Source organism: Daucus carota, chromosome 9 (genome assembly GCF_001625215.2).
Source record: "Daucus carota subsp. sativus chromosome 9, DH1 v3.0, whole genome shotgun sequence".
NCBI classification, from domain to species: Eukaryota; Viridiplantae; Streptophyta; class Magnoliopsida; order Apiales; family Apiaceae; genus Daucus; species Daucus carota.
Genome location: NC_030389.2, coordinates 37,564,519 through 37,587,501, shown reverse-complemented (window position 1 = coordinate 37,587,501; position 22,983 = coordinate 37,564,519). Strand labels below are relative to the sequence as shown.

Here is a 22,983-nt window from a genome sequence, read left to right as displayed (position 1 = left end):
GAAGCGAGCTTCGACAAGGCTAAGATATAGAGGAACTTGGCGAAAGCCATTTATGATATTCTAGTTAGATTTGGTTCGGACATATGGTAGAAGCTGCCAATTCAACAGTCAACACTCAGTAAAGTAAAGTTAGTTACAATAATTAGCTTCCCCCGCCCATAATCCTTATGACACAGCTGTATATAATTAGCTCTGTATAATCATTCAGTTTTAGATCCAACAGGTAAACATTGGTGAATTAATTATAGACAACAAATTTGTGAAGGCCACTGCTAGAAGTTCCATTTCTTTCTATATTAATGCTTTGATCTCTACTAAAGAGTATTACAGTTTACAATTAAAAACGATAGGCATGTAATCCATCCCTACATTCATAAAAGATTACTGAAAACACAGGCAACAAGTTAGTTATATTCACAGTCTTTATATTCACAGTCTTCCTAAGTGCAGAAAATATAAGAATATTCACAAAAGAATAATAAAGCATTTTCGCTGTAAGTGCCACTGCTGGCTGCCAGACCTAAGAATATTGAAACTCTGAAGTTGTTGTCACTAATCATTGTTAGCTCAAGTACAAGGTGTACCTACTTTACTCCTGTATCTATTTACCTGTACTGAGCACTCTCCTCCTGCATGAATTTCATAGTAGTCACTAGTCAGATACTGTTAAAAGTCACTACAAGCCAATTAAAATGGATCATTATATGGCAATTTTATTCCAAACAAGTGATAGAAGAGTGTAATACAACATTTCAGTTGGAGATTATTTCAAATAGAGCGGGGGGAAAAAATCTCCATGTCACATCCAGATCTAAAAAAAACATATTCCAGTAAAGAAAACATATATAAACCAGGGTTCATGCATCAATCAACAAATCTACTGACTGAATCAATGCATATTATACACCTTCTCTACATTTCTATAGCTTGGACCTATAAACAATTTGATTCTTACAATTATAGATGCCTGTAAACTACAAAAACAAGGTAACTAACAGCTTTTAGGTTTTAATTTGTATTATCACAATTATGGAGGCGTTTGGTTCATGGTTAATGAGCTCAGTTAACAGGCATGGACTGGGAACCTCAATCCTACTTGCAGGGTAAATCATTCCTCACACTCCCCTTGGGATACCCATTCTCATTCCCCTCATTCCCATACCCTTCATCCCCATTCCCACTCACAATCCAAACACCCCCTATATCTAGAATAGTAAATTCAAGAACAAAGTAGAAGAAAAGTTTATAGATAAATGTATCTCTGATATTTTTCTTGTAGTGGGAGGCTAATTTTTTTTATTAAATACTTGTAATAAAATTTGTCTAACTATTATGTACTTAAAAGTAATGTTTTCTATCATAGTGGGGCCTTAAGACCCCCACTAGCCCCCTCATAGCTCCGCCAATACTATTGCAGAATACAGATTCACAACCCTCCTATATAAACACTTTCGAACTTCTAGACAAGTACTTACATATTGTTGATAGAAGGAAACACATCAAAGAAAAGAACTAGGAGATATTACCTTGTCCTTTTCAAGTTTCCTAACCAGCCTCAGGTACTGGTCTCGAGCTTCAGGGTTACGAGCCATTGACTGGACTCTTGCAAGAGCCAGCTCAACACCTTCGGCCTTCTGTTTTCGACCAATTCGCATAAAATCATACTCATTGTCCTTCTCAAGGTCAGGTTCTGGAGCTTCAGCTGCTTTTGTCAACCGATATCCACGCAGGCCACACCTTTTTCGCCTCCAACGTAGAATTATCTTCTCAAGAATACTGGCAGACCATACAACCTTTTTATAATGCTTACGCACTTGATGTCCCCTCACATGAGCCTAAAAAGCATTAAAGCTATTAAGGCTAAAGTTATATTTTTAAAAGTTTAGCATGAGTGCAGTAGTGAAGGATACTTTGCGGTTTACATGTTACAGTTAAAACTGGAAAACAGATATTCCATGAATATCAAGCAAGTTCAAATGATATAGTGGTTTATGCATCTTTGTTTCAATAGCAAGATAAGCAACTGATAAGGGGTAATCCATAAGATGAACTCAAAAATCAATACACATGTGACATAGAATCTTATCATAGGAAAGATGTGTGATCATGGTTCTTAATTTCTTTATAGGTAAAGATGACAGAAAGAGCTTTCCAGATTAAACAATCATACATGCATACCTGAATGTTAACAATACGTTTCCGTATCTTCAAGAACTCTTTTCTGCCTTTCCAGCCGCGGTATTTCTGCTGGATCTTTATTGCAGCTACAGAGTGCAAGTAGTCATCAAAGTCATGCATATTCCGAACCTTGCTCAAACAACCAAGAGCAACAAGATCAAGTGGATTATCAGATAGATCACTGTTGCTTTTAGGCATTTCTTTATGACGGAATGAACGAACCCTAAATGCATCCTGAATGAGGGAAGCTGCATGTGCGGAATTCCTTACAGCAGAAAGAGATTTTCTCAATGAAATTTCCTCTTTTGGTACTTCATCTGGTGGAAAACCATACATTACTGCATTTTCCACTGTATTGTCTAACTTGACTCCTGCAGTAGCATTATTTGGCATACTTCCGTTGAAAGTTAACAAAGAAAGATGACTAACTAAATCTGTTTCCGCCAAAAAGCCAGCAATCCCTTTATGGCCTCTGCTTGATGCCAAATCAGCAGCTTTCTGCCCTCCAGGAAATTCAGGAGTTGGATCGTCAACTGAACCAGCAGAGGCACCCAACTTAACAAGAACAATGACAGTATCCTCTCTGTGGCAATTTCAAAATATGAAAACGGATTAGATAGAGAGAAAACAAGTACGACAGAATATCTGGACTACGAGCTGAAATTTTTTAGAATCACGAAGTTAAGAAGTTTACACAGCATTCATTGTAGCTTGCATGCGAGTCACAATCACATTCAGGTTTACATAAGATATGTAGTTTTGAAGTTTCTGAAAACAATTACTATTTCCTTATATAGAGCTACAGCCTACATTGCTGCAAACAGGAAAAATCTGTAATAGTTTTGGACTAGTGGTTTACTTCATGTGGTCAACAATAACTTTTGTTCCTCTAACAATCTGTCCCTGTAATCCTCCATTTATATGTAGAATGTTCACCTCGTCTGTATTGTGAATGACTACGCCAGGGGGCCACTACCTCTTACATTAATAATATAGCTATGCCAATTTAGGGGATATAATGGTGGTGAAATTACTCCATCAAAATAACACATTAGCATGGACATATGTTTGAACACATAGAAAAGGAAATCTCCCAATGTAGGTATGCAGACGTGTAGATAAGAATTTTAATATTTAAATCTAATAATGATGATATAATCTCTAACTGTCTCCGGCAAGTCCTAAATTCTACTATGAACACTTTAGCAATGCAACAAAGTTCAAATAGTAGTAGCAACTTTAGAACCAATTCACTATATTGCATAACAAGAAGAATTTTTTGCTAGTAGTACGACTAAACTCTCACCTTCCATAATACGAAGCCCAGTGGAGCGCTGTCTTGCCTTTAGCATCTCTGAAATTGGGACTGATTCCAGCAGCAATTATGGGGCCAATGGCCCACTCAAAACCAAGAGCAGCAGCCAAATGAATAACCCCTTGTCCTTCATCATCCAAAATATTCAGTCCTTTACCCAGGTTATGTGTTTGGCATGCCAGCCAGTCATATAGTTTGTCCTTGAGCAAAACTCTAAATAAAACATCATTAGAATTTCCTTGAGAGGCTGTAAGGGTCTTATCAAAGCTTCCCAGATTATTCATGTCATCAGTGTTAATGGCGTGTATAACATTCATCACCTTGCATCCATCACATTCTTCTACAGTGCAGTAAGAATTTTTGTCATTTACACCTGAAGATAACAACTTTATCAGTCGAGTGAGAACCCTGAGTTCATCTTGTGATGCTTTTTTGTCAGCCATTAAACATGAATTCGTAGATGTACTTCTGCGAAATTCAAACTCCCGCACCTCACTACAAGCCAACCTATTACTGCAAGTAATTTTGAAGGGAACAACACCAGGAGTATGTGAAGGAGTTTGGCATCGTAACACGTTCTCACTCAAAGCTTCTGCATCCACTTCAATTTCACCAAACATACAGCACCACTTCAAATCACTAAAATGTTTGGCTTCCCCCATGAAAGAACCTACAACCAAAACCTACGAGAGAGCAGCAATATCAAGTAACAAATATTTAAGCAAAAAAAAAAAGGTTACAGAATTGGAAACTCTTGCTCAAAATGCATACCGTTGTATTCGTTTTTGAATCAGCCCAATCTGGAGCAAAATCAAGGATGCTAAATAGCTGTTGCTGAGAAAGAGAAGGATCTAGATAATCTGTATTCCATTGTGTCGGAAGAGCGAGATTGGGCACTTCCTTATCACCACGCTTGATATTAAGTGTATTCCAGTATCCGTCAGATCCAGAGGTCATGATGCAATCGTCACAATCTTTGCCAATTTCATTATCCATCCATCTCCCAAAACTATCAACTTTTTTAAGCTCACTGCCTTCATTGCTAGGTTCACCTAATTGACCACATCTTTCAACTTCAGCACTATAATTGACTTCTGCCCTTGAGCCTGAAGAATTCTCCAACTGGGTAAGAATATATATAGGTCAGAGGTGCAACAGTTGATAGTATTTGTGTCACATTACATTATTTGATTAAAAAAAATAATAATATTTCACTCATCTTACACACTCTGCATGAAGGTTGCTTAGTTTACACACTCAGCATATTACTCACACATGATAAAATGAGATGCTAGCACAATGTATAACATTTATAGGGAAATTGTGACAACCAAGAAAAATAGACATACTAACAGATATAACCCGTACACAGCTGGACACAAATCTTCAGTATAGTAAGATAACAAAATGACCAAAATAATAATAATAATAATATATTGACAGGTGTCCTCAAGAAAAGATAATACTGTAAGTCTGTAACATCTCACTTAAACAACTTTACAAGCAAACAACGATGTTATATTCTGCCTAGTCCATTAATAAACTTTTTATGCAACCAATGTACATCAGGTGCAATTAATTACAAGGGGACAAGAATTTCCAGAATTAGGTAGATGGTAAATGTTCCAAATACTTCTAGGATACCACTACACACAGTAAGGGCATGAAATCAGTAATCTATGTCCATCATACATACAACATCAATATCAACTTCATTTTATATTAACTTAAATTAATGTTGTTGTCCCATTCAAGATTTGCATAGTGCATGACTGCACACATGGGTTTTTATAGGGGACTCGCATCAGAAACTCTAACATCTACGAATAGCTAGTTGGCTAATAACGCACTAATATCAGACAATTATAATGTTATTGGTTACCTACCCTTCATCACCCATGCACCAAATCAACATAAATTTCTGCCTCCCCATCGTTTAAGCTTAAATAACTTATAACTTCTTTGTAAAATTAAAACGACAACATATGGAAAAGATAATGTGAAGTCAGAAGGTCACACCTGACCATTTCGGTAATTAGGAAGTAAATCATCTCCCATGCTTGCAAAATTTGGAGCTATATAATTACCATCCAACCTGGTGTCTATTAGTTTGTGAGATAAGATATCAGCTGTATTAACATGGTCATAATCAAGTTTTTGCTCAGGTGGACAAAGTATGCTTTTGCTTTCATGTCCCTCGGGCCATAGAGATGAGCCCAAGCCACCACCAAAACTAGATCCAAGCAAACCTGGAATGTTTTAGGCATAACAAAATTTCAATGATAGAAACACAGATAACTACTACAGCATATTTGATTAAAGCATTGCAACAACTTACCTTCTACATTTACAAGCAAATCTTAAAAAAACAAATAACTGTTAAATTTCTACTCATATACTCTGCTATATGTATTGTTTTCAAATTAATGAAGCTGTAAATAACTATAAATTTCTCGAAATCCCATATTAGTAGTAGTACTTTGTTCAAATCCAGTGATACTTTTTGTTGTGATTGCACATTTAATTCATTATGCATCTTTTATTCCGCATTCTAAGAGCATATCCAAGTGAATCTTGGTCCCCTCGCTAAATAAAGAATAAAAAATCGGCTCTTAGTAACATAGGATGCGTATATCTCCAACAATACTACTTAGACTTGAGGAGGCGATAAGGGTTTTCGGTGATTTGAGGAGGCAGCAAGAGTCACTTGGAGAAACATTTTAAGTTTTTAACACTCACTCAATTTTAATTTATGAGCCTGAACAGGGAGTCTCTTGGAGATGCTCCAGAATATGCCTACTTTATCATTTGTGCAATAGTTTTTCTAAAGGGCATGAGGAAGGGAGAAACTGAATTGCTTGTATAAATTCAACCTTTTTATACCCTATTCACCACCTTAACAGCTACATCAGATAGCACATAACCATGTCAAACCCAAAAGAACTACAAACCAGTTATAATTAACCCAATTTCGGCGGTATTTAAATTATATAGAAGAATGTTCAATTTTCCTAGCAGAAGAAGAAATAATTACTTTCACCAAGTTGTAGGGCTTAGAGAGAAGATAAATAATCAGGTGCTCCTAAGATCTAGTTGCTTAGCTATACTATAGAATTTTGAAGTAAATGAGTAAAGTCTGCTAAATTCACTGTCACACAAGACTGAAAACAATTTAATGGTATACATGGAAGATCCTGAGAAAAAACTGCAGCCTGGCAAGTAATAACTGCACAGAAATTAACAGGAAACAACAGTCTACCAACAATGAACAGTTCTTACCAGCACCAATATCTGAATGAGAAGAAGGATCAGAAGGTGGGAGCTGGAATAACTGTACCAGAGAAGAAATTTCAGGATCTGCTAGACCAACACTTCCCTCGAGTTCTGAAGAAATTGACTGGCCCCAATCAACTGCACTTGGATAAGAATAAGATGCATGGGATTTTCCAGACATGGTTTCTGGAGAGTAAGCTTGTTCAATACAAGTTGAATTAGTCTGAGGGCTTTGAAGTGGTTCTGAATGTACAGTTTTTGATTGGTGCATACCCAATTTATGCCCCTGCAATGTATTGCATGTATTCACTTATCATCCCATACAACTGAATTTAGAAAAAAGGGTATTTTTGCCATGTAAGCCAAAAAAATTCAATTCTTTGTGACAACTGAAGGAATATATTAAGTCAAATAAAACATAGAGCTGTATACTTTCATTCCATCTAAAGTCGCATTCTGATGGAGATACTAAATGTGACAGCAAAACCACTTAACCACACGTATAACAAGCATACACAATCAATTTTCTTTTTACAGTCAAATATTACATAAAGATTGTATTCACAAATTACAAATTATTATTGCAGTCTCCTGCCATTTACATTAACTAAACAGTAAAAGAAGACTCAAAGTAACATTTTAACTTTCTTTGTTCAGAAATTGATGTATGATCTCTAGCGAAATGGCATCTTAGTGGGGCATTTAAGATGTGTACTACTGAGCAGCTCAACAACCATAAATCATATAATATTATAACAGATGAAGGGAAGTAAAAAATATGACTTCACACAACAATATAAGTGCCTAGGATATGTAAAAACATTCAAATATATCCAGATGTGTATCTTAGCAAATCTATTTGTGTTATCACAAATATGGAACAGCTTTCAGTATATATGCAGGTTAACATGTCTGCATTTGAAAAATTCTAAACAGAGATCAATTTATTAAGAGTAATTGACACTTTCCACTATCTTACATTCTTCCAGTACAACTGCAAATTGTGCTCAAGATGGCCTTGCAAAATATATTATGAAACGTTACCAGTGAATAGATTTTCTGATTCATGAAAAAAAATATTTCAAAATACTCATGAAAAAAAATTAAAACTATGGGATGCAAAGTGTAAACCCCACATCTGTTAACTTTAACAGTCAATTAAACGGAGAGTGGTCAAAGGGGTGCAAAGCGAAGCGCTTTTCAATCTTTAGGGTGCATACTGCCAAAAAAAATTGTTTGAGACCAAATCGAAAAAGCGCCTAAACATAAGGGGTGCAAAGTGTCAATTACTCATTTATTAATTATGGGAAGTAAATTGACCCTTTACCCTATGCAGCCAATGTTCCAAAATCCAAACTGAAGTTCAAAACTGAACACACGCAAATATTCCAAAGAAAATGTAACCGCACTAAGTACCCATGTCTAGGAAATTTATATAAAGAAGTACCTCTTTTACTTCTCTGTAATGGACAAGGACAATGTTCTGCAACTGCCTGAAAGAGTGAAGAATGATAAGCATTCTACGACTGAATATCATTATAAAATATCAAGATACTGAGATTCACTCTACTCACAAGGTAATATACACATCATTTGTTTGGTATGTAAATCAGAGAAAAATACACTGAAGGTTAATCAACAGTAATATTCTGCTCATTTCCTTTTCTGCACGATAAGTAATATATACAAATATATATAGCAGTTTATTTTTTAAAAAAGAATTTTAGCAGATAGCATCAATAGAATATGTTTTTTCTTCATGTTTTCAGCAAAAAATAAAAATGAGAATACTTAATTTAGGATCCATATAAAGATTATTGTACTCGTTCAAAGAAAAGAACCGCTACACTGATATGATAGCCCCCGTTCTAATTACTTGTATAATATATTCCCCCGCAAATAGAATCTAAAATTGATGTACTAACAAATGATCATCAATTCTGCAATCCCATTTTCATCAAGGTTGACCTGTAATTGACGAGTTAAAGTCCCAGGATTGAATGTTTAACTATAGAGACTAGTAATATAGGGTGTGAAGAGAAAATCTCAGCTACTTGTTGCTTGTACTCGAACTTAGTAGTCCAGAGAAAAAAGCACAGATGAAGATTGAATAATATCACATCCATGTATAGTTAGCTATTTAGGAGATTATTTGTGTCCTACATTTCAAATGAAGTTCAAACTCAGGTATACCATTGGCTATATGGTTGTTCAAAGAAAGAAATCTACAAAAAAGAACTTAAACCACCACTACCGTGACGATGGCAATTGGTCAACCAATTCACTGACACCACTAGTGACTAATCAGAAAGCACGAAGTTACTTCAATTTTAACTTTTAATCAAACACTTTTATTAATTTGAGGAGAGTGCTTGTGGTGACAAATGGTTGCCATAGTTTGATAATTAAGAGAATGTACGATTGCTAGTTCGAGGTTATAATCAAGGGCACAGAAGATCTATAAGCACATGATAAATTTTTTACCCTCTGGGGCTATGCTTGCTACAAAAGTGGTAAGGTAGGATTGAACCTACTGCGACAGTGAGCGTAAATGTTGGTTGGATCTTTGTCAATGTCTAATTTCTTTGTACCAAGTTCCGACTTGATCCTTTCAGAAACATCAGAAAGCCAACTAGATCAAGTTTTGTTAATCAAAAAGGTCTCCATCCATTTCAGCATATATGGCGTTTAATATTTTGTCATGTTACATTATCAATTTGGACAGAGGTGGCATGATAATTCCAACTACAATGACATTTTAGGGGAGTTATAATAACCGCTCTTCTTTCAATACAAGTACCTAATAAGAAGTATCATGTCAAGAATTAAGACAGATATTTTAACAATCAGAAACACTCACTTATCAAGCAACCAATAGCTTCTTCGCTGAAAGTTGTCATTATCCTCTCCATGGGCATAATAGCAATGAAGAACATCCACGCTGCCTGTCTATTAGAGAAGGTAAGAAGTACTAACTAAAACAGCACAGGCAAACAAGTAGGATTACGTACAACCATCAAATTAAACAAGTATCTTGAACAGAAAGCTCAAATTTGATTTTTTTCACTTGGATTTAAGGATTACATGAAAAAATAAAATAAAATTAGCTGCCACTCGGGATGATAGCTTAAGAAATGTGAAGTGTGTGTGTGTGAGTGAGAGAGAGAGAGAGATTAGCTGGCACTCAGGATGGTAGCATAAGAAATGTAAGTGAGAGAGAGAGAGAGTAAAATTAGCTGCCACTGAGGATGAGGGAGGGAGGGAGGGAGGGAGGGAGGGGGAGGAGAGAGAGAGAGAGAGATGTTCTGAACGTGAATTGGCTATTATGCTGGAAATGAAACACTCATATAATAATCTAATTAACAGAGTCATCAACTCTTATTATACCTGAGAGATATGTTCTGAAAGTGAATTGGCTAGGGATGTTGGAAATGAAACGCACATATAATAATCTAATTAACAGAGTCATCAACTTTTTTTATAACAAAGAAATATAATAAGGTAAGAAGCCCAACAACACTAAGACAACTTGTACCCGCAAAAAGAATTCTCATGAGGATTCTAGAGAAGAAGATTAAAAAAGAATCATTCTCGTCTAACCTGAGTAGGGATGGCAATTTCAAGTAGCGGGTCAGGTTGACAGTCGTGGGTCAATAATTTTACCCAATCCAAATCCGACCCGAAATTTTAATGGGTCAGAATACCCAATCCGAACCCGACCCGCACTACCCGCGGGTAACCCGACCCCGACCCGATCCATAATATTTATTACAAAATATATTTTTTAAATAATAAATAAATATCATTTTAATCCAAATTAATTATTTTTTATTAAATTAAACTAATAAATATTATAATATATCTATTTTATATAAATATATATAATATTTATATTATATATTAATTTTTGGGTAATTTCGGGTAACCCGAATTCAACCTGAAAATGATCCTTTTTTCCGGTTTGATTCCGAATTCGACCCGAACCCGAAAAACTCCAATCCGAATTCGTATTTTGCGGGTTGAATTCGTGTCGGCCTATCGGGTCTAATATTTCCACCCCTAGACCTGAGTAATATATTAGAACCTTTATTCAACAACACATTACAAAAAAAATTCAATTAATTGACTATAAAAATTAACATACACACATGACTGAACAAAAATAATTTCAGATATCAGACTCAACAATGACCGAGCGTTAGATGAGATCATGCGTTCATGCATGAAGATAGCAAAAACACTTATACAAGCAGCACCAATTATCTTATAATCAAATAACTCCCTGCAATAAACAAGGCTTGCTTTTTCATAAAACCTAATATAAACTCAAACAAGAAATCCCCAAATAGACAAACGCTGCAGAGCTTGGGTCACGTGCCCAATGATTTTTTGATAACAAAAAGCTTGCAGATAACTTTTCAGTGTAACTTTCAAAGTGCACCATAATAATAGGCTAATTAATTTTCACATAACCAACTACTTGTGGCACATCACTAGATATAGATACAACACAAAACCACAAATACCAACAACAAAAGGGCACCCAAAAAAGACCTAGTACTACTTTGGCCGCTTATAGACAAATAGTCAACAATTGACCTGAAGTACTTACCTTAAGTTTTTCATGAGCTTCTTTAACTGTCTTCCCGTCTTTTTTCTTCCTCCAGCGATGACCATCTCTACGGAAGTATCTGAGAACTTTCCGATCAAATAGAAACAAAGAGCCAGCTGAATGAGAGAAAAAAGTTGTCATATATTCTACAAAACCAACGTCAAAGATTAGAGATATCTGATTAAAAGATAATGATTACTGATAGTATATAGGTGATAAATGAAGATAGTAAGGATGTATTGCTAGTATACTCAGTCAAAGCTAATACCTTACAAGCTTCCTTCTTATGCACAGTGACACCAATTTGAAGGTGCGGGTGAAATACAGGTTAACAGTCTATTTGAAGTGGTTATAGGCAATGATAACATATTTTTCCTGAGATAGGCGGTGATAATACAGGTTAAGATTACTTTTATTTTTTTAAAGCGGTTGTAACATTTTTATTCTTTTGCCAAGTTAGGCAGTGATAGTGTTCTTTCATCATTTAAAGCATTACAAATATAAAAGGTTGACACTCGAAATACATACGAACTTAAGAGTCTTTTTTAATAAAAACATACACACACACACACACACACACACACAGATATATATATATATATATATATATATATATATATATATATATATATATATATATATATATATAGAGTTGGGCTCAATGGAGACCAAAAATTTTGGAGTCATTAGAGACTACAAGATCTACCGTTAAATAATATGGCAATTAATGGACATGATTAAATATTCTTTGTCCTGCATTTCCAGTTTTGTAATATTAATAATTTACACTATTCTTGTCCTGCATTTCTAGTAATGTATTATTAATATTCTTGTCCTGCATTTCTTGTTTTTAGTTTTAATTCAAAACTATGTTTGTAATTTACACTATTCTTGTCCTGCATTTCTAGTAATGTAATATTAATAATTTGTCCCGCATATTTGTGATATATCTAAGTGTTATTTTGTCTTGCAACAAATTCAATTCGTTGCAGGACAATGACAATGAGTTCAGTGCCAATCATAGCAGTGTCCAACTACATCTTTGTTTTGTATGCAATTATTATTTTTATTTGTTAGGATTTCGGTGATTGAACACCAATATTATGGGATTATTATTTTATGTTATGCAAGATTTAGAAGTACTGCTTGTTGTTCATCGATTTAGAAGTGCAGGACAAGATAGGGAGAGAAAACAAACGTGCAGGACAAAATATATGCAGCCGTTGGATGTTTAATGATTGGATGGCCAGGATTAGGTCTCTACAGTCTCCAAATAATCCAGTCTCCATAGAACTTTCTTCTATATATATATATATATATATATATATATATATATATGGCCCTACTCCAATAGAAACCAGGAGAACGGGAAGGGTTATGTGGCCCGGGGATGGACCCCATGGTGAGCCTTGGAAGGGTCTGGACAGGGCTTAGTGGGGCCAGGGTAGGGTGGGGATACTGGGGGCTCTTGGGGTGTCTGAGGCCTGTCGCGAGACCCTCAATAAGGCTTTGGTGGGCCCGAGGTGGATTGGGTGGGGCCGGGGGGTGGGCCTTGGTGGGTGATGTCATATTAGGTGTGTGTGATGACATTTAGGGGGTGGGTGATGTAATAAGGGGTGGGGGGTTTCTCTTGGTTTCTATTTGATCATTTGCATGCATATAACTTATCGAGTTCACTAATAAAGATTTAGAACAAATACATTGGACATAGTAACCCGCACAAAACTAAGGACTACTTCTACTTCTTTGCATGTTCTTTGTTTGTCTATCTCTACTTTCTAGATGTATTTGATTCTGGTACATAAGCTTTGTTCAACTACACTAAGTTAGTGTTGGCTGGCTTATAAGCTGAAAATACATACATTTTTCATCTTACAAGTCACTTATAAGGTAAGCCAAACAGACCCTAAATCACCCGGTATTAGTCTTATCTCATTGTCGATTAAGGATATTCTAATTCATATCAGATTATCAAACTAAACACAACCACCATTAATATGTTTGTGAAATGCATTCTGACAAGTTTAACAATCTCATGAAGTTCTATGAAGAGCAAAGACACATTGCGCGAATAAGCACTTGCAACATTTATGCCAATTTTGCTATAATTAATCGTATATTGGTATCCGCTAGTACATTTCTTATGTTCAAATATACTAATTAACTGTACTTTTAATCGTTCATTCATTCTATCTGCCAGGACTAGAAACGGTGGCCCAAGGAGGCAACTTATATACCTTGGAAGTCAAAACGCCTGATAACAAGCCAAATGATCTCAGAATAGTAAACCAATGGTGCAGCTTAAGCTAAGGGAGGAGTGAAGAAAAACTGTTTGTTTTGGTTCAAGCTCAAGACAAATTGTGTAATACCCAAGTCCTAGAGTTAAACTGGGTAACATCCCAATGCATAGTTGCAAAGCTCGCTAGTAACCTACGCAATTTTATATATTTTACATTTTAAGCATAACGATAGTAGAAGTAAAGCATAAACAGTTGGTTATCATTACGAACCTGCTGGTTTCACAGGTGGATTTTGTGTTATGTGAAATTTCTTATAATTCTGCAGAATTTCACATATTTCAGTAGGGCGCAGCCACCTGTGCTTTGCTTCTTCCAGAATCTGCTGCAAGTCTGTCAAATTCGATATTCAGAATATTCTTGCATAAACACACAGGAATATCACACCTGCTGCTGCTAAATGCATCTTTTTAACAATATCCAGATGCACAACAAGAGTTAGGCATATACGTAAAAAAGGAGAAAAAGATTAGTACACGCATTTTGTTTGCATACACTTATACGGCAGATTACATACATTAGTAATGGAAATAATTTTGATTCTCTACCGACACATTTAAAATTTAATTGTGAGCAAAAGTCCTACATATGATTTCAAAATGTAATAACCGAACGCTTTTGCTAGAAAAGAAAAAACTGCTAGTACATCCTCTCTATCGCAAGAAATTTTAATCGTCCCACCCCACCCCCACATTGGTCTTTCACACCCGCATATCCCTTCCATTTGATGACACCAATAAAGTTCTGGCCAAGATTCCCTTTCTCAACACACCATTTGAAAAAAATCCTAAAAATGCAGAACACTCTAATTCTCAAACTTTATTCCTTTCATTACCTAAGCAAAAAAATCATACATTACAATCTACAAATCTTGTCCACTAATTGCCATTTAGGTTTAAGTAAACATTATTACTCTCGGACACTTAAAAGATGATAGTTGTCCCAACATTTTGCTCATATCATAAGCCTTTTACACAACAAATTTTATTTTAAATTGAGGCCAAACATTCGACAAAATTGTTACGTCAAACAGTTCATATACTCTATGCATAAGTATCATAAATACACATAGACCGCATGCAACCAACATTGTACACATCGCACAATTCACATACTACATGTATATAAATTTTTAAAGTACATGTGCACTCATGCATATACACACACAGAATGCAACCAATTTCATACACATCACACAATTTATATACTATTAGCATACATATTGCTAGTATGTGTGTGCGCACAAACAGAGCAACATAAGCACATTGCAGCTAAAATTTTGCACACATCACATAATTTATACACTATTTGCATATAAACCACATGTTACACAAACAGGGAGAGGGAGAGGGAGGGAGAGGAAGGGAGGGAGAGAGAGAGAGAGAGAGAGAGCAACATAAGCACATTGCAATTTACAGCTAATTTTGCACACAACATAATTCATATACTATCTGCACATAAACTACATGTCACACAAACAGGGAGAGGCAGAGAGGGAGGGAGGGAGGGAGTGGGAGGGAGATAGAGAGAGAGGGAGAGGGAGATAGATAGAGAGAGAGAGAGAGAGAGAGAGAGCAACATAAGCACATTGCAATTTACAGCTAATTTTGCACACAACATAATTCATATACTATCTGCACATAAACTACATGTCACACAAACAGGGAGAGGCAGAGAGGGAGGGAGGGAGTGGGAGGGAGAGAGAGAGGGAGATAGAGAGAGAGAGAGAGAGAGAGCAACATAAGCACATTGCAATTTACAGCTAGTTTTGCACACAACATAATTCATATACTATCTGCATATAAACTACATGTCACACAAACAGGGAGAGGAGGAGAGGGGGGGAGGGAGAGAGAGAATCCATATACTATACGCAAAAAGTATTACGCACATACACATACATTACACATACGCAAAATGCATGCTAAGTTGAACACTCGCACAATTCATACACTATATGCATAAACATCACAATCATTCGCGCGAACACACACACACACACACTAACCTAGCGCAAGATTGGGAGCTAAACAACGCTTATCATCAGCCATAGCACCACCACAATCTCATCACACGAGCATTCAATTCCGATCAAAACCTAGAACTGATCAAAATCAGTTACAACATAAGCTTAATCAAACAATTAATCACAAGCAATAATCAAAAATTAATTCAAGAAATACAAATTTAAGAGGCCTAAATAGTAATGCTCACCTGATAAAACCTGGGGCGCAGAAATGAAAACAGGGGAGAGTATTGGGTAACAAGTGTGCGAATATATAGATACAGGGAAGAAGATGTATGTATAGATTGTAAAATAATTCAGTGCAGAAAAAGAGGATATATTCAAGTCAAAAACTGTGTTTACACTCAGCAATTTTTCAATCTATTTTATTTGAAATGGATATATACACACAGCAGTTTGTAAGAGTGTCCGACGTGGCACCGGGAGGTTGCTTTTACGCGAAGCAAAACTCGGCCAGATATTAGTGTGGGCCCAAATTCGTAAATCAACATTTTATCTTTTAATGGAGATAATTTTGGTTTAATAAATTATTAATTGTGCTGATCTTTATTTAAAAAAGATGGTAGGTATTATAAAATAAGATTGAAATAAATTTAGAATGAGATGATACTTATAAATATATTTATATGAAGTAATTTTATAAGTTATGTGAGTTATAAAATTTTTATAGCAGAATGGATATAAAATGAGGTAATTATAGGGTTGTTCTTGTTCATGAACCGAGCCGAGCCGAATTTTGACCGAGCCGAACTGAGCTTTTAGTTTTTCCTATCGAACTGAGCCGAACCGAGTTTTCTTATCAAACAAAAAAGTGTGTTCGAACTCGAGCTCGTTAACTAACGAGCCGAACACGAGCTTGTTCACGAACAAATACGAGCCGAGCTCGAGCCGTACACACTAAAAGCTCGGCTCGAGCTCATTTTCTTAACGAACACATTTATGTGTTCTAGCTCAAGCTCGAATTCTTAACGAACCGAGTTTTTATCGAACCGAGCTCGAGCTTGTTCGTGAACAGCTCTAAGTAATTATATCCGTTCTGTTATAAAAATATTTATCCATCCCGACTCCATTCAAATTATTTGTAGCACACATACATGCACGTAAAGAAGTGAAAAAACATAATTGTGTATTTATACGCAGTGTCTATATCCATTCAGCGCATTGAATTTGTTAGAGCATCTCCAAGACACTCTTCATTTAGGCTCCTAACTTGAGATTTGAGGAGGGAGAGGAAAAATGTTGCTCCAAGAGACTCTTAGTGCCTATTTAAATCACTAAGACTTCCCTATTTGGAGTCTTAAACCAAAATATGAGGAATACGGGAAAATAATCCACTCCAACAGTGTCTTAGTGATTCCCTAAATCACTAAGATCCACTAGCCATGCCTTATCTTTAGGTAACCTCTCTCCTCTCCTAAATCTTATTTTATAATAAATTTTGAATACAAACATGTTCTCTCTCTTCACCTATTGCAATAATGGTAACTTTTAATAATAAAATAATATATAAGGAATGAATATAAGGAATATTGTTGGAGGTGAGAATAACTATTATTATCTTAGAGCATCTTCAGCAGTGTCTTAGTGTCTTCCTTATAAATATTATAAAATATTGAATCTTAGTGATTTAGGACAAGATTTTGTATTTCAACTCCAACAATGATCCTTATAATTCATTCCTTATTATTATTATAATAATAAATTTGGAGAGAGATTGATAAAAGATGGAAGGAAGAGAGAGAAAATAAGTTACAATAAGAGAGAGAAATGATTTTTTTATTAAAGAAATCAAATAAGGCATGGCTAGTGGTGCCTTATTAATAAGGCATGAAAGGAGGATCCTAGTGATTTAAGGCACCTCTAAGACACTGCTGGAGCACTAATTTATGTCACATTCCTTATAATTGGACTTAGGACATGAAATAGGGAAGCTGCTGGAGTTGCTCTTAAGTCACTAGGATCCAATATTTTATATTATATTTAAGGAATGAGCTAAGATGCTGCTGGAGATGCTCTAGGAGCCTCTTGTTTCTCTCTCCTCTCTCCTCAAAGTTAAGAGCCATCACATTGCTCTTAAATTATTTTTTCACAATAAAAAAATCATTCCATCCGATCCAATTTACCTTCATCTTTCCCTCTCTTTTGTTATAGTGGAGCCCAATATATGAATAAAATATGAAATAGAGAAGAGATGTAGAGAGTATTGTTGGAGTTTACACTCTTAACTTTATCCCAAATTGCTAAGAGCCACATTTTTTATATTATATTTAAGAGCCAACAAGATGGCTCTTGGAGATGGTCTTAATAAAAAATACATGGGACAATGCGGTGCATAGTTGAACCAACTTGGTTTCAAAACAGTTTAGAAGGACATGAACAATGCATGGTTTTATGGTTGATGGAACAGGTTGTGCATGCACAAAAGTAATTCTGAGTCGAGCAACACAAATTATTAATCGCCCATCTTATATTCTAACAATTTTGAAGTATTGATTCAGTGCTATGCTCTAAATGGGAATGTGGTTATTATTGATCCTCTAAGATTTGAATCCTTAACCTTCGCTTTGATGGATAATTACTCGTATGGACTAGTGAACAAAAATTATTAGGTGAGTATTAAAGGGAGCATAATTTTTATCAAGAATATGTACCATTAGATGCTATAATAGTGCTTGTTCTTGCAATGTTATTTTATAAATTTGTTTTCTTTTTTATAGCAGAATGGATATAAAATGAGGTAATTAAAATTAGCAGGGACTTTCTGTCATTTTAAACGATTATTGTTTCTATAGAGTGATTTACATCATTGAGAGATCAATTTTCAAGATAAACAAATAGAACTCCAATTGCTTTGCTTCTGTAAATTCAAAAGCATTTGTGAAAAACAACAAGAGACAGAGAATCTGGTAATGCTTCTCACTTGTTTTAATTTTTGGAAGGGTATGTCATGCTTGTGAGCTTTATTAAACATGGTAACTGTGGTTCTGATCCGATGGTGATGATCGTTTGATGTTTTATGTTGGGACTGAACTTGGTTACTGGGATTGCGCGGTTCTCTGCACTTCATCAAAGTTCCAGGAATATGCTTAGTTTCACTTCCTTGAACAAGTACAAGGTCAGGCCATTGTAAATGGAGTACAAGGACAAGGTTCATTTATTGATTAGCCATTTTGAGCCAACTAATGAACATGGACTTTGTTAGACAGGAATAGATATTAACTGCTTCTCTTGTAAGAAACAGAATTCACCAGAGAGAGAAGAATAATAAACGATCCACTTAGCAAAACGGAGAGTGAACACGAATTTAACAACAATTAAGGTTAAGAATGGAAAAAAGGGAGAAGAAATGAGAAGTGATATATTCCTAGTGAAAAGTTGAAGTTCAAACAAGCCAATTTAATTGTCATAAGAATCGCAAAATCGCGTTTGCATTTCCATTAGTTATCTAAGGACAGGGAACCTTGATTTCAGAAACTTATTAGTGGTTGGTCATTTTAAAACTCAGACGAATATTTACATGCTCAGAATAGTTATGGGATAAATAAAAACTAATGTTCTGACTTCTATATTATACCTTTTGAAAGTGAAAACCACATATCTTTTTGATTTTCTGTTAATCATAGTGCAGAAATTCTAGAACTAAAAACAAACTAATACATTTTACGGTGATTCATAGCCAGAGAAACAACAAGAACAGATTCCACAGAGGACCAGAAGTTATCATGCATACACATATCGTCTTTCTTCTAGCCATCGGCATCTTTTTATCATTAGCTAAAATAAAATCAGATGCAGAATTTATGACTGATCATCAGTATGTAACATAATTTACAATCGAGTATTCAAGCACTTCATTCAGAATCAGGGAGCACTGCTCTTACAACTGCTAATTGTAAAAAATTGTGGACAACTCGAATAGAAATCTGACTAAACCTACAAAATTATGCAGATATTGCCTACAGACACTTTCAGAGAATCGTCCAGTACACAGAAGACCGATTTAAACCCATCTTCATTACTATTAATCTGTGAGATTAGCCTGTATTGGTGAATCGGATTGGAGGGGAGTAGGAGGGAGTTGTGCTGGTGATGTCTGTGGTGGGGGAGGAAGTACACGCTTAGTGCTGTCAACGACGAAGACTGAACATCTACAAAGTGGGCACGTGGTGTTGGAGCGAAGCCAGTTGCGAATGCAATCCCTGTGGAATACGTGTTTGCATAATGGCACCTGCATCAACTCCTCTTTCATCTCAAATTCTCCCAAGCATACACAACATCTGCACAACATTATCCGAAGTATAAATTAATACACTTAACTGAAACTTTGAACTCTCGACCTCTTTGATGATAAATGACCCGTGCCCCGCACAGATTTAACTAGTAATCAAATGAAAAAAAGGGTAGATACCCACTTGCTGCAATCAGTCTATTTTAAGGTTTAATCAGATCACTATCTGATTAAAGTGCTCAACTGTCTCCAACTTTATCTTTAATATAATTACTAAATTATGATAGATGTTGGAGCATATATACTCTGTAATGCAAGGCCACTCATCTCTTATTCTACTTTCTTCACTGTCATAATTTGTGAGCACTTTTGAGGAAATAGTGGGTGCTAATGGAGATTCTAACTGTTTTCAAAAAGAAAGATTTACACTACACCTATATGCTAAATTATAATGAACTGATCATGCAGCTTGTCTTTACTCTTTAGCATATTGCCAATATGATAGATGACATCTTTGCATATAAAATATTTTGCATAAATTTTGTGAGCAGTCAAGATTCACACATTCTCAATCAACCATCTTCCAGTGGAGCATATAAATGATGGACATAGTTCAACACTAGTCATGTGAATCTCTATCAACATGACTATCTTTTGACATGGTAATTGATCAAGTACCATCACGGGCATCATCTTTAAGATAAACCATATTTTGTCTTTTTACGCGGAGTTGAAGAGCTATATCCTAATTCACAGAAATATTATAATTATAATTGTTGTAATTATCTTAACCTCAGGATGTTACTGATGCACCCTGACACATCAACTTCAAACTTAGACTCAATATTTTTATACCATATATTTTTTCAAAATACTCAAGTTGCAAACTTTTCTTTTAAAAATACTATATGCAACCTTAATTGCAACTCCGGTGACATGAAAATCAACTGATTTCAACCAACGTAGGCAACCATATATGCAACTTCGACCGTATTTCTGAAAATAAGTTTGGAAATATGGGTATATTTACAAATTTCCCTATATTTTTTATAGACATAAGTTTCTAGTCAAACAAGAAGCAACTTAAACCACTGATATTGCACTTGTTTTTTTAATCAGTCCAATAATATTAAATATCAAAATATTTATCCAAATTATACATAAGTAATAAGTTAATACTATTTTGATGAAAGATTTGATTAAGGAGTATTGGATCATATGTATGGCATGAGATTCAAAATATAAAATGGATTACACCTATTGAAATTGATTACATTGATCATAGATAGTAGGAAGATAGGAACTTACAGTGAATCCCTTGCCCTTAATTCTTCATCAAATACTATGGTAGAAAGTTTTTCTTTGAGTTCTTCTTTCAAGCCAACTTCACACACCTATTAGCATAGCAATATAGGCAAAAGTTTAGAAACCAAATAACAACTCAATATAATTCTAAAACATAAGCAAAAAAATGTAGTGTGCATGTCAAACTTACATGTAGCAGAGAGAAGAAGAGAAGAAAACTTACTGATATGATGAAGGGCGGTGGCTGAGTAAGAGTTCTTGGTAGCACCGGAGGAGAATGTGCGAAGGTAGAAGCTCTCTTCTTAAGATAGAACAAGTAAAACAACAAAAACAAAATTATAGAAAAGAGTATAGGAATTGAGAAAATAAAAGCTTGGTAAAGCTTCAATTGGAGTGCTTGTGAGTAAAGGTGATCAGGAGGGTTCGGAGATTGATCAAACCCCATTAAAATTATCTACGAAACCTTGTTGCAGAGAGAAAAGGAAGAGACAAATCAAGGTTCTTGTTCAATAGCCTAATGGTGACCTGGTGAGTGTACTTAAAGCTTTTGAGCAGGAGAGTTTGTAAAGATATTTTGAGTTGATTTACATAAAGCACATATATAGAATGTTGAAAATTCTCTATAAAGGCCAGAGAGAAACAAAAAATATTGTGAAATCAAACTTTTTGTTGCATGGGACAGGCCACTTAGAGATGGCTCCCATTTATAAGAACTCATGTCCATCCATCTTCATCACCTTTATTTGGTGCTAAATATCATCGTATCTAACCTTTAGTGCCTAATTAAACTAATCAATTATTAATTATTCTCTGGTAGTTGTTTATTAAAAAGGGTAGCAATCTCAATATCAGTGTATAGGCCAAATTGCCTTATAGTTAGGCAATACAGTGCCGTTTCTTCTCAAGATTGCAGATGTACCTATACATTGCCACTCTTGGTAATATAATCTTGCTAAAATGCAACAGCAAGTTACAGGATGGATGGAAATGGTTTTGATTTTAAAACAAACCGAATCGAAACATGATTGTACCTGACTACCTGCCAAATACGAAAGGGATTGAAGTTGGTATTATTCTATTCCTGTTTACCCCATATGCCCTCCTTCAACAGAACAGAATATATCATGCCGTGCCATCTTTGAACTTTAGATGACATGTTCAGGAGAATACGAGTCCTCAGCTCGGAAACCTACCAAAGCACAAAATCAAGGATCTGACGTAAAATGATACTAGTACGAAGAGCCATAACAGTTTGAATGAGTTCATACTACCCTGGAATTGGGGATCCAATTGGAGGTTACTCATTTCATAGGAGCCTCAGGTTTATATTTTTACAATCACGCTCACTAGAAAGCCCATTTTAGAATTGAGAAATTGACCACGTTCCATTTGCAGGGGTATGAAGGACTCAAAGCTGAAGACCTTAATAAAAAATAAATCTCATATACTAAGATCTGATACCAAGTTATGATACCAATTTAGGTGATCTGATACCAAGTTAGGTAACCAGTTCTCCCGAAACCTCAAGGTGTAGGGCATATCATGATTTAAGTTTGTCTTTCCCTTAATACTTCGAGGTTTTAGGATGATAAAGATTACGAGAGGTTAAAAGTTTGAACCTCCTACATATGAAATAAAAAACGATTCACTAAGAAAACATCGAAAGAAAATCTAGATACATAATCATAACTATAAAAATGCGTTGTCACAAATCAGCCATCTTTACTAGTAGAAAGTGTAAAAAAACTG

At 35.3% G+C, this 22,983-nt stretch overlaps 2 protein-coding genes across 4 annotated transcripts; both read right to left on the bottom strand.

The window, feature by feature from the left end:
- Positions 1-256: 256 nt before the first annotated feature.
- Positions 257-16,050, bottom strand: LOC108202938 (calmodulin-binding transcription activator 2). 3 transcript variants are annotated; one of them, XM_017371570.2, is made up of 13 exons: positions 15,890-16,050; positions 15,684-15,779; positions 13,889-14,008; positions 11,379-11,494; positions 9,627-9,715; positions 8,214-8,259; positions 6,773-7,052; positions 5,513-5,742; positions 4,265-4,615; positions 3,485-4,176; positions 2,179-2,761; positions 1,527-1,835; positions 257-629 (listed from the first exon to the last, which is right to left on the bottom strand). In XM_017371570.2, exons 2-13 carry the CDS (start codon positions 15,724-15,726, stop codon positions 606-608), a joined length of 2,883 nt encoding a protein of 960 aa, XP_017227059.1. In that variant the 5' UTR covers positions 15,727-15,779; positions 15,890-16,050; the 3' UTR covers positions 257-605. The 3 variants fall into 3 exon arrangements, with proteins under 3 accessions (XP_017227059.1, XP_017227060.1, XP_017227061.1); XM_017371571.2 differs by having other exon boundaries at positions 15,684-15,773; positions 15,890-16,046; XM_017371572.2 differs by having other exon boundaries at positions 9,627-9,711; positions 15,890-16,045.
- Positions 16,051-19,476: 3,426 nt separating this feature from the next.
- LOC108201881 (probable E3 ubiquitin-protein ligase RHA4A) lies at positions 19,477-21,830 on the bottom strand. The gene is made up of 3 exons (XM_017370217.2): positions 21,458-21,830; positions 21,238-21,323; positions 19,477-19,978 (listed from the first exon to the last, which is right to left on the bottom strand). The coding sequence occupies exons 1-3, from the start codon at positions 21,677-21,679 to the stop codon at positions 19,723-19,725; spliced, it is 564 nt and encodes a 187-aa protein (XP_017225706.1). The 5' UTR covers positions 21,680-21,830; the 3' UTR covers positions 19,477-19,722.
- Positions 21,831-22,983: the final 1,153 nt, after the last annotated feature.

Coding starts and splice junctions, on each gene's coding strand:
- LOC108202938 (XM_017371570.2), bottom strand. CDS start 15,726: ATGGCTGATGATAAGCGTTGTTTAGCTCCCAATCTTGCGCTAG. Junction 8,260..9,626: donor AGCTATTGGTTGCTTGATAA/GTGAGTGTTTCT, acceptor TCACTCTTTCAG/GCAGTTGCAGAACATTGTCC. Junction 2,762..3,484: donor TGGGCTTCGTATTATGGAAG/GTGAGAGTTTAG, acceptor AAATTGCCACAG/AGAGGATACTGTCATTGTTC.
- LOC108201881 (XM_017370217.2), bottom strand. CDS start 21,679: ATGGGGTTTGATCAATCTCCGAACCCTCCTGATCACCTTTACTCACAA. Junction 21,324..21,457: donor CACCGCCCTTCATCATATCA/GTAAGTTTTCTT, acceptor CTATGCTAATAG/GTGTGTGAAGTTGGCTTGAA. Junction 19,979..21,237: donor TTAAGGGCAAGGGATTCACT/GTAAGTTCCTAT, acceptor AATGTTGTGCAG/ATGTTGTGTATGCTTGGGAG.